Raw genomic sequence first — 12,166 nt, forward strand, 5'->3', positions numbered from 1 at the left:
CTCTTGTTGGTAATTTCTAAAATATCTCAAATCTAAAGGGAGTCTCTTCTGATTTTTTTATTCAAAAACATGATTTAAAGATTTTAAAACTTGATCTTGAATTTTTAATCAAGGAGTTAAGAGCTTGATCTCGGATTGGTGGAGTGAACTTGTTTGCTGGATTTGATCATCAATGTGGAGACATGTAAGAAAGGCTTCTTGATCACCCTCAGGGAGTAAGCAGAGACTGATATAGTGATATGCGTTCCCGATTTGGAGTTTATGGGTTCCAATGATCTCAAATTAAAAAGAAAAACAGACACCAAATAAAGACTTGCATAATTTTTTGTTAATGAAAATATATAATAATAAAAAAAAAAAAAGGTTAATTATGGCGCCTAGGGGTTTCAAACCCTTGTCAAGAAGGGCAAATCAAAGCTTAACAGGATTCCACATGAACCAACAATCCACTTTTTATACTAGGTTCCCAAATAGAAATTTGTTATATATTTATGGATTATCAATATTAATCCAGGGCCGCAACAAAAGTTATTGAGTTCCCAGGAACTCACACACCATGCCCTAAATCTGCCCCTGGGAATAAGGTTCCTAATCACAATAAGAGTTAAGACTTCTTGATGTAGGTATTTCTTATGCCTTTTTGCATTATAGAGACCAATATTTAGAGTTGTCGCAGAAGGTACTTTGTGATGAACACAAACTATTTTTCCTTCAATGAAATGCTTGTTGATCACTCTCGGGAAATAAGGCTAAATGAATGACTAAAGACAAGTTAAATTTAACATGGAATATTTTGGACTTACCAAAACAGAGACTACAAGTCAAAGTAGATACTAAAGACAGAATTGGACTACTATAACGGCGAACACCTAAATTACGAATTAAAAGTGCAAAAGATTAATATGTACCACAAAATTTTAATTTTATATATATGACTGTTTGATTCAAAAATATTTTGAGTAAAAACCAAAAAGGTATCAATTTTTTTTTTTTATCCAATTTGATTCGATTTTTCTTGAACACCCATAAGCACAACACTGTTTTAGAGAAGGGGATTGCAGATGTCATAGCTAAGGGAGCAAGTAGGACTTTAAAATGAACAAGGCACAGGTGCCTACTTCCGGGATCAGATAAGTTAAAGGGAGTTCTGGAAATATTTAGCACTCTTGCTTTTGTACAACACATTGTAAATGAGAGTCACTCACATCTTCTGTCTTTTTACTAGGGGTAAGTTGCCCTTACTTATATTTCTGTTACACAGCCAAGGTGGTAGTTTAGCTCTAGGAACTAATGTATATACTGTAGTATGTAATAGTTGCACCAGTTCAGACTTTATTTTTTGGAAGCTGCACAGATATAAAGAGTTGAGCCTGTCCAAGTCCAACACTAAAATAGGATTTGAGGAGGTAATAAAGGTTGCATAATCAGTCATCTTGGAACAGTACATTATGGAATAAAAAGAAGAAGGGATAAACTCCAACTTGAAGAATGAGATGAAAATATTACTAAATGAATAATGATTTTTTTGCATACTGAAAACTTGCCATTTGGAATTTGATTAAACCAGAGAACTAGTAATACACAAACATAACTTTGAGATAAACAACCAAAATTTGTCATTCAAGATCTTAAAAGCATGAAATGTAAAAACCCTTGGCGTTATGAAAAAGACTGAGCCAAAACATTCATCCAGATTCATTTGTAATTCCCAAACTAAAACAGTCTTCACACTATTTAATGGCAAAGGCATAACACAGCCTTATACTACTGCATCTGCATTCATTTCTATCAACGTTTTTAATTCAAAAACATTTTTGCCAAGGATCACGTCCAGTTAAAGGCGGCTTATGATCAAGCAGGATTGCTAGATCGATACCAATCTAAAATTCATACATCTACAAAAACTCCTGGCAGCTTTTTCAAGATTGTTGAGAAAAGGCTTCATGACTGTTACAGTGATCTCTAATCAAGTAGAGAATTAATCCACAACATATCAATCTATAACAAGCATGAAATTTAAACCCTGAGCAATGTCACAGTGACAAACAAGCTAAGTCAAAACATCTAAGTCTTCTCTCAATCCGTTTAATCGTCAAACAGGAAAAACCACAGCATTTTACTACTGCCTAGACAAATTTAATCTATTTCATCTTTAAATGCCAGAGCATTCTTTAGCCAAGATCATGGTCTGCTAAAAGATAAATGGAGATCAAACAGGATTGCAGTCTAAGTTATAGACCAGAGAAATTTTGTTAATTCTGCAAGTACTTAGTCTTGATTGTGGAGAGATCTGATTGAAGACTCATGAAGATCAAGCAGGATTGTGATACGGATACTAATCTATATTATACACAACTTGAGCTTCAGATGACGCCCGCTGAAAATTAGTTATCTCCATGAGTACTCTGAGAGATTTTTTATTTTCCATTTCACAGGGCCTGATTACCATTTTGACCAGTGCTGGAGATTTGACCAATAAAACCTTGATAAGCTGCATTTCAGCCCCGGCACCTGCTATATTGTTAATCTTAACTATCCTCAGGTGATTAAATGTCATATCTGAGAAACTTGCAGGAATCTTATCAATAACATCCTGGGGCACAGGTATGTCATAATAGTCCTCATCACTACTACCATGCACCTAAGAAAGATCAAGAAAAACCCACGAATTTAAAATTGCAGACACATAAAAGAGAGAGAAAATAAACATCATTAACTACCTCAATTTCAATTTCTTCTAAATTTGGGGAGCTTCTTATCAAGCAAAGAGCAAACGAAAGCTCAAAGAAATCTCGCAGAGTAATCCAAGATATCCGAAGGCGTTTAAGACAGTTAAGAGTAGAGGGAAGCCTTGTTGGTATAACTTCAGCTATTCCATTATCCACGTCCTAGGAAAAAAATGTCAAAAATCAGGATTACTCAAAGCCCAAAAGATGGTACATCTACGAAAATGCATTACAATTAAGTCATGAAGCAACATTACCGTAAATAGATTCCAGCAAAGATTCTCCAGAGCAGGAATAGACTCAAACATCTTGGTAAGATCATGTTCTGCCTCTACTGAAAATGTTCTAGGCTTATATGTAACTTTGGAAAGAAGAGGAACAGTTTTTAGATGTAAAACATTTATATTGCCTTCGAAGAAAAATGACCTCAGATTGGGAGCATTAATTTCAATGTGGTTACAATTACGTAAATCTATCAGCACCAAATTTTCAAGCAACGGGCAATGGGAGATTAAACTTCCAAGCAATTCAGACGAAATTGTGACATTACATAGTTCTAAGCTAATTAACCTACCAAATCCCTTAAAGACCGGTGGAGGATGTATTAGACATCTTAAGAGAGTCAAATGCCTCAACTGCAAGCATGTGAAAAATGAAGAAGGCAGTTTGTATGGACTACAAGTATGAATTTTAAGAGCAAGATGATGAATGCTATTCTTGGAGAGGAAACATATCAAATTGTCAATATTAGGACAGCTGACAAAATAAGGAAGGCAAAGGGCAAACTTTTCAATTGGTCCAGAATGAAGTTTCAAAATGCTGGAGATAATCTTAGTCAAGTTGCTTCTACAGTAAGCTACAACATTCTTGGTAGTTCCCCAAACAGTATCATCAAGCATCAACTGTGGAAGTCTGCACCACTTATACCTCCACCTTTTCGATAAGATGCTTGTTCTCGCAGCATCTCGTAGAGGCAAACTCATTAAAATGTCATCGATTACATTCTCGGGAAGGTTGCTCAGTACATCACGAGGTAAACGTTGCTTTTTTCCCTTAGAAGGCATCATATAAAATGATTGCCAACAAGATTCTGCAGAAAATAAACAAGAATACAATAGTTAAGGAATCTCAAAACTGGCAGGACAGAGTACACACTAATACCCTACACAGACAACACACAACTACTTTCACGTTGTTAAATTAACATGCCACAACTCTAAGAATAAAAGAAAAAGTGCATTATATTTAAACCACTCATTAATCTCCTCTTAATGTCCATGACTTGTATTATTTACAGGAAGAATTCCATTAACACTTCATGCATCCAGAATATTATGAAGATCAATTATTGAAAAGGGAAAATCAAATGAATATGAACAAGGATCACATCATCTTTTGTTGCTAATAAGCATAAGATTACCAAATGAAATCACTAGCTGCAAGAAGAAAAAGTTTTCCAATTCAGCAATATTTGACTTCATGCTATAGTAGCTTCACCAACTTGCTGCTTTAGTTTTTCTTTTTCTTTTAATAGCTTTGCTATTAGAACTCTCAGTAGGTTTATCTCAGCAGTTTTCATAATCTTGAGGTGACACGCTACGTGTATAGACTATAAACATATCAAAAATGAATAATCCTGTCATAGTGTCATACCTAGCTTTATTGAGTTCCTTTAACCATAATTATAGAACCTATAGCCGCGCAAACATCAACAGCAGAACAACATAATTTATTTAAAGAGGTGATCGGCTCCTATGATACCCTATTCACCAGTGTTTTCATGGAGGTTTCATGAGCTTAAACCAGTGATTTCTTTAGTATTCACCTAGATTTCAACACGAATGAACTCAATAAACAACCTAGAATCAGATCCAAACTCCCACAACCCAAAAATTCTAAGTCCGCACTTCCCAATCTCGAAACTCCCAAAAATCAGAAGAGAAAGAAGAAGATGCTGATTTTATTTTCAAATTCCCAAATTGTCCAGCTTTCTCTTCACCATTTCTGCGAATTTTGCAAAATCTTAGTAAGCTGGAGAAGTTAATCTTTCTGAGAATGGCATGCACAATTTCGAGTTTTGAGCGGAATTCAAAAGGGGGAGAGAGAAAAAGGGGGGGGGGGGGGGGGGGGGACAGCCATGGTGGTGGTTAGGAAGACGGAGAAGTTAATTTTTTTGACGATCAAGATTTTGGCTATTTTTTCAGGCTGGTCGGGTCAAAGCACTGGTCTAGGGTGGTTATTTCATTTGAGAAGGGTATACATTTGGGCCAATCACCATGTAATAAATAAATACCATTTAATTATTTTATTTTAAGGGGACCGTTAGCAATAAGGGCAGATTTGAGCCAGAAAGTTAACGTCGATGGCATTTTTAGTCCGATAGATGGACAGGGGGTAATATTGCACCAAATCATAGGAGTACTTCACATTCATCCTACACATAAAAATAACTTTCAACTGTAACACTTGACACTTCCTTCAGCACCTCAGGGTGTGTTTGGTATCGAGGAAAATATTTTCCATTTTCACATGTTTGGTAGGTCAAAATTTTTGGACAATATTGTCTGTACGGAAACAAGTTACTTAGAAAAATGAAGTGGCATTCCACATTAATTGTCTCCTTCCCACCCTCCAACACACCCACCCATAGCCCACATCCCCAGCACTCCCACACCCCAACCCCTCACTCCCATCACCCATGGCATTTGCATAGACTATATACAAATGCTTTTGGGATAATATTTTCTGCTTAGTTACCAAATAGAAGAAAATAAGTAAGAAAATCACATAATTTCAAGGAAAACATTTTTGGTGGAAACATTTTCCTTCGTATCAAACACACCCTAAATGATGTTTTAGTTATCACAACTTAAAACTGTTACCAAACTGTGGATCATACTGGATTAATTTGACTAAGAGGTGTTAACCTATAGTCATAAACCGGCTCATATATACCCACAAGGGTGGTTCAGTTGGTTGAGCATGGGGCTTCTATAGGAGGTCTCAGTTCGAAACCCCCCTGCCTACAACAACAGGGGATTTGCCTTCTGGGTCGAGCTCGTCACACGGGCTTGCCTAATTTGGGTTATTTCTCCTATGTGGTTTGCGAGCTATTGTAAAAGAGCGGGGTTTACCCTGTGCGAACGCCAAGGGTAGCAGCTGCAGGTTCCATTGTCATTAAAAAAAAAAAAAAAAAAGTAATCCGGCTTGCTGTGGGTTCTTATTCCAAATTGATGTTTAGTTTCCATTATTTTTTACAGAAAAGGGCCTAAAATGCCCCTGAACTATGGGATTTGGTACAAATATTGCCCTCCATCCACCTATCGGGCTAAATGTCCCCAAAGTGGCAACTTCCTAATGGCTGCTTTAGTGCACTTCTTCAATGGAGTTTTTCTCTTTCAAGTACACTCGATCACACTTGAGCGTAAGAACCAAATTCCATCAGATTCAGGATCAAATCGACAACAAATCTCGAAATTAAATTTTCAAATCGAGGTCAAAGTTCATCAATGGATGACCGGATATTATGGAGATTTCATGAGTTTAAACCAATGTTTTCTTCAGTATTCACCTAGATTTCAAATCGCATAGTTCAAGGGCATTTGAGGCCCATTCTGCGTATTTATCACCACATTCATGACAACGTTAGCCCCATCAAGTTTTAAGAAAACCCCAATACAGTTTCATCTGATTTAAGTATACACAGAAATTAAAAATGCAATCTTGGTTTCAAAATCCTACAGATCCAGAACCATAAAAGCAGACGAGTTGTGTTAACAACGAAGAAAGCAGTAAGTGAAAAAGAGCAATAGTGACGAAGATGAACCTGATGATGAATGTCAAGTACTCCTATGATGCTCCGATTGATGGCTAATTCATTTTGTCGGCTCAATGGCGGTGTTGGAAGAAACTGAAGAGAGAAGCTTCCAGAGTTCGCGCTTAAATAGTGAAAATCCAAAAGGCAGGATAAATTGCAGTTGCCTCCTTTTCCTTTGGGTAAAACTACAGTTGGGCCCTTATGAAATCTATATTTGTCAAATATGTAAAAAAAATGTGCTTACATTATTAAAAATATTCTATTTATATTTCAACGTTTTCTGTTTGATGTTAGTATACAAGTATAGGCCCAACTATAAGTGTCATCAGAGGCGGATCTACAACATTCAACAGAATGCACCATTTTGCAGTTTTGAAGCTTGAGAGTCAGATAATATTAGATCAATTATAGGAAACATGTACATAAAATAACTAACTTGGCAGAGAGACCACGGGTTGACGACTTCACGTGCACCGCAATTTAGAAAGTAAACCAGCCCGAGTGCGATAAATAGTTATTGGGTCGTATTTATTGCAATGTTGAGTGTAGGGTCAACCCGATGAGACCATAATAGAAGGACCCGTCAGAGTTAAACTAATTGCAGTTGTATTCCCTCTCTAGCTCTTATATAAACACACTATCAGATAATTATAACTTAGTCCTTCATCAATCCGTAGAACGGCTCAAATTAGCACACAGTTATCCTTACTAATGTAAATATATTTTGTTTCCTAATATCATGTTTGATCATGATTTTATTATGTTAATGTTTTTGCCATATATTCATCTACAAAATTCAAGATTTAACTAAGTTGATGAGAAATTTTATGACTGTCAAGTAATGTATCAGCCATTAATGAGAATCTAGAGTCCGGAGATAAAATTAAAAGCAGTACATGGGAACCAAAAGTAAAGGGTGAGAAGAGAGACAACTAAAGAGCAATATTGTTTGTTCGATTTTGTTTTTAACTGCCAAAAGTTTTTTTTTTCCTTATGATTCAAGAGTATATATTAACGTCAGATACTCTTTTTTAGTCATGGCTGCAAGCTTAACTTAAATACACATTCGATTCCCGATGCTTCTTGTGATATCATAAAAGATTTAAGATATTAGTTTGACTTATATAATAGTTTCTTTGTCCCAATTAATGAGGTTCATTTTCCTTTGTCGATTGTCCAAAAAGAATGATATTTACAAAAAATTTAACTCCTAACTTCTCATTTACTCTTAAAAGGATATTTACAACCACACAAATATTTATGTCTTGTTTTAAATTACAAATTTTAGAAATATTATTTTTCCTTTCTTAAACTCTATGGGCATGGGCTGATTTTTTTATCAGCGCATGGGCGGATTTATAGGGCAATTTACGGTGCCTGTGAACCCATGATCTTTCCGCCAAATATATATCTTATGTATATATTTTTTATATTAATCTAATATTATCTTCTGCCAGCCATGCTCCAGAAAGGCTAAATGGTGAACTTGGTTAAGTGCTAAATTATCTACCTAAAAGAGCAAGGATTAATTCCCACTTGATGCTTCTTTTTTCTACTTTTTTAGTGGTGCACCCATGTTATAGAAATCCTAGATCTGCCCCTGTCTGTGGGGAGTATATAAGTGGTGATATGAGGTAAATTATAGCAATAGTAACTGAATAAAATAATTAAAAAGAAAATGTCATAAAAAATGTCCTTTAACAGAGGCAGAGTGATGATGGTGAGTTTAAAATCATGCAATTTCTCTAAAATGACGGATGCACATGCTGTGTTTTTCAAAGCATTAGATCAAAATGTAAGAGGTCAACTGGGATAAGCATTGTGGGGCCAACAAAATATTAGTTTGGCATAAAAAAAGAAGAAATCTATAAGAAACGTATGAGATTTGTAGCAATATACTACTAAACACCGTAAAACAACAACAACAACATCATACCCAGCATAATCCCACCAGGTGCGGTCTGGGGAGGGTAGAGTGTACACAGACCTTACCTCTACCTTTTGACGGGTAAAGAGGCTCTTTCTGATAGACCACCATCTCAAAGAGAGATGAAAAAGCATCAGAAATAATAAACAATAATAACAAGCAGTAATAATAGGATACATAGTACAAGAAACAATCAAAGAGTACTAGAGATAAGAACAAGCAACTACTAAACACCATACTGAAAAATTAATAAAAGCTGCATAGCAGTGCGAACTGGTAAAAGAAGTAATAGATTTGTACTATTAAAAAACATCCTGGAAACTTTTTCAAGATGAAGCAAAGGAAAAGTGCTTGGCTCTGACCTTGGAGGCATAAAATTGTTGAGAAAATGCTTCAAGATGCTAAGGTGTTTAAGACAGTTTAGAGCAAAGGGAAGCCTTGTTGGTATAACTTCAGCTGGTCCAGCATTCATGCCTAGGAAGAAAATGTCCAAAATCAGGATGACTCGAAGCCCAAAAGATGCATTAAAATTAGGTCATGAAGAAACATTACCTGGATATTTATGTGATTCCAGCAGAGATTTTCGAGAGCAGGAATAGACTTTAAAATATTGGCAAGATCATGTTCTGCCTCGATAGAAAATACTGTAGGCTCATGTGAAACATTGGAAAGAAGAGGGACATTTTTTTTTTGGGAACTGATACTATTAAGAAGAGGGACACTTTTTAGATGTATAAAATGTATATAGCCAAAGAAGACAAATGATCTCAGCTTGGAAGCACTAATTTCCATGGGGTTTGAATTGTCTGGCCTTTCAGCACCAAATCCTCAAGCAACGGCAACGGGAGATCAACTTCCAAGCGATGCAGAAGAAATATTGACACGTCTTAGTTCTAGGCTTATTAACCTATCAAATCCCTTAGACTGGTAAAGGACATAGCAAATATCTTTCGAGAGTCGAATGCCTCAAACCTGAACTTAGGAAAATGAAGAAGGCAATTTATATCGGGTTACCGAACAGAGGTTTAAGGACAAGATGTTGAATGCAATTCATTGTGAGGAAATATATCAAGTGGTCAATATTAGGACATGTTTTTAGAACAGGAATGTCGAGGGTAAACTTGGTAATTGGTCCTGTATGAAGGGTCAAGAGGTGACAGGGAATGTTAGTCAATCCAATTGTAAGGGAAATTAAGTCCTTTGTTGTTTTCCAAAGTGTTTGATCAGGTTTCAGTTGTGGAAGTCTGCACCAGTTATATCTCCATTTCTTCGATAAAATGCTTTTCCTCATAACATCTCGTAAAGGCAACTTCGCTAGAATGTCATTGATTACATATCGGGAAGGTTGCTAAGTAAATCGAGGGAGGTAAAAGCTGCTTTTTTTCCACTTGGAGGCATAATATTAAATGATTGGCAACAACATTCTGCAAAAAATAAACAAGAATACGATAGGTAAGGAATCTACAAACTGTCCGGTCAGAGTACACACTACAGCAAGCACACAACTGCTATTCACATTGTTAAATTAACATGCCATAACCGTATGAATAAAAGAAAAGGTACATTTTATTAAAACCACTCATCAATGTCTTCTTAATATCCATGACTTGCATAATTTACAGAAAGAATCCCATTAATACTTCATGCCTTCAGAACATTATTAAAATCTATTATGAAAAAGGGAAAACTGATTGAACATAAACAAGGATCATATTCTTTTACTCCTGATAAGTAATAGATTATCAATAGCTACAAGGAGTAAAAAAAATTCCAATTCGGCAAGGTTTGACATCAAACTACAGTAACTTTGCTAACTTTCTGTTCTGTTTTTTAGTTTTTGTACTAATAGCTTTACTTAGAATTTGCACAGCCTAGTTAATCTTAGTAGCTTTATCAGCAATGTACTGGTACATGTAAAGACACAAAACACAACAAAAAAACTAATGATAATGTTATACTAGCATTATGGAGTTCATTTTACCATAATTATAGAACCTATAGCTGCGCAAACATCAACAACATAAAACTTAATTTGAAGAGGCGATCGACTTCTATGATCCCCTACTTGCCAGCTAGATTTGATTTACTAATCACCCTAACGAATGGCGGAACTCTAACTGTAAATCTAGTTTTGCTGACAAAACAGTCTTCTCCTAAACAGAAAAATAATTTTTACTGTAACATTATACATCATTAGGTAACACTTGACACTTCCTTCAATACCGAAATGTTGGCTGAGTAATCACAACTTACAACAACAACAACAACAACAACAACATACCCTGTGTATTCCCACGAGTGGAGTCTTGGGAGGGTAGAATATACGCAGACCTTACCCCTACCTTTTGGGAGTAAGGATGTTGTTTCCGTAGACCCTGGGCTCGAGAGAACAAAGCAAGATAAAAGGAAAAAGAAGCACGATATCAAGAAAAAGTGGTGTACACTGAATTAATTTGAGTAAGTGGTGCCAACTATATGACAATTCAGCTTATATATATGACTTTGGGTCTGGGGCTGTGAGTTCTTATTCCAAATGAATGTTTAGTTTGCATTAACCCGTCTGGAACATAGGGCCAGAACTACCCAACATTACCTCCACATTAAAATGGAGTCAATTGACACCTTTCCCCAACATAGTACAGTGTAGATAGGTCAAAAGGAACCTTATTTTTTTTATGTATATAATATTATATGTTGAATACCCTTTGCTTCTTTGTGAGTTTACTTCTTTATGTTTGAACCTTTAGTGAAAATCTTAGCTACGCCACTGCTGAACACACCATTAGCCCCATCAAATTTTAAGGAAACCCCAATTAAATTTCATCTGATTTAAGTATACCAAGAAAATAAAAATGCAATCTTGATTTCAAGATTCTATAGAACCCCAGAACCATAAAAGCACACTAGTTGTGTTAACAATGAAGAAAACAGTAAGTTCAAAAAAAAAAAAATAGAGAAGAAGATGAACCTGAGAATGAATTGTGTGGAGTACTGTTGGAAGAAACTGAAGAGTTGCGCTTACATTATGAAAACCCAAAAGGCAACACCAGATTGTAAAATGGATAGACTGCAATTGCCTTATTTTTTTTTTAGTTTTGTAAAACTACAGTTAGGCCCTTATAGAATCTATTTTTTTGTGTCATGCATCTTAAAATTTTAACCAAAAGTAAGAAGCATTTTTTTTTTAATCTTAGTTTATGAGATACACTTTTCTTTTTTAGTCTATAAAAATGATATCCTTCCGTTCTAATTTAAGTGTCTTAGTTTGACTAAACACGAAGTTTAAGAAATAAAAAAAAAACTTTTTAAATTTTGTGATTTAAAATTAAAGATATGTATAATGTAGTAAAGTGTTCTTTGAATCTTGTGGTTATAAATATGTCACGTAGGATGTTTGAATTATCAACTTATTAAATGTAGAAAGAAATACTTTTTTTACTAAGCGTAGAAAGAGACGCTCTTTTTGGGACATGCCAAAAAGTAAAGTAAGACACTTAAATTAGGATGGAGAGAGAATGTATTCATATTTAGAAATAATTTAACTGTTAAGTTTCTATTTATCCTTAATGAATTTGATTTAAAACAACATAAATACCTATGATTTGTTTTAAACTACTAAACTACAAGGTTTAAAAAATTTCTTCCTTTGTTAAACTTTATGCCTAATTAAAGTGCATTAGATTGGTATGAATGGAG

The 12,166-nt window shown here is 35.2% G+C and overlaps 1 protein-coding gene across 4 annotated transcripts; it reads right to left on the reverse strand.

The window, feature by feature from the left end:
• Nucleotides 1-1,925: 1,925 nt before the first annotated feature.
• LOC132641565 (F-box/FBD/LRR-repeat protein At1g13570-like) lies at nucleotides 1,926-11,566 on the reverse strand. Of its 4 annotated transcripts, none has more exons than XM_060358607.1 (7): nucleotides 11,439-11,566; nucleotides 9,023-9,894; nucleotides 8,833-8,944; nucleotides 6,553-6,751; nucleotides 2,984-3,816; nucleotides 2,721-2,888; nucleotides 1,926-2,641 (listed from the first exon to the last, which is right to left on the reverse strand). In XM_060358607.1, the coding sequence occupies exons 5-7, from the start codon at nucleotides 3,791-3,793 to the stop codon at nucleotides 2,336-2,338; spliced, it is 1,284 nt and encodes a 427-aa protein (XP_060214590.1). In that variant the 5' UTR covers nucleotides 3,794-3,816; nucleotides 6,553-6,751; nucleotides 8,833-8,944; nucleotides 9,023-9,894; nucleotides 11,439-11,566; the 3' UTR covers nucleotides 1,926-2,335. The 4 variants fall into 4 exon arrangements, with proteins under 4 accessions (XP_060214590.1, XP_060214589.1, XP_060214591.1 ...); XM_060358606.1 differs by adding an exon at nucleotides 10,752-10,845 and having other exon boundaries at nucleotides 6,553-8,944; nucleotides 11,439-11,505; XM_060358608.1 differs by lacking the exon at nucleotides 6,553-6,751.
• Between the last annotated feature and the right edge of the window lie 600 nt (nucleotides 11,567-12,166).

The sequence above is a fragment of the Lycium barbarum genome, chromosome 5 (genome assembly GCF_019175385.1).
Source record: "Lycium barbarum isolate Lr01 chromosome 5, ASM1917538v2, whole genome shotgun sequence".
In the NCBI taxonomy this organism is placed as follows: domain Eukaryota; kingdom Viridiplantae; phylum Streptophyta; class Magnoliopsida; order Solanales; family Solanaceae; genus Lycium; species Lycium barbarum.

What these genes read in the sequence shown, in the direction of transcription:
- LOC132641565 (XM_060358608.1), bottom strand. Translation starts at nt 3,793, where the DNA reads ATGATGCCTTCTAAGGGAAAAAAGCAACGTTTACCTCGTGATGTACTG. An exon ending in TTTGCTGGAATCTATTTACG is followed by an intron (nt 2,889 to 2,983) that starts GTAATGTTGCTT and finishes TTTTTTTCCTAG; the next exon opens with GACGTGGATAATGGAATAGC. An exon ending in TAGAAGAAATTGAAATTGAG is followed by an intron (nt 2,642 to 2,720) that starts GTAGTTAATGAT and finishes GATCTTTCTTAG; the next exon opens with GTGCATGGTAGTAGTGATGA.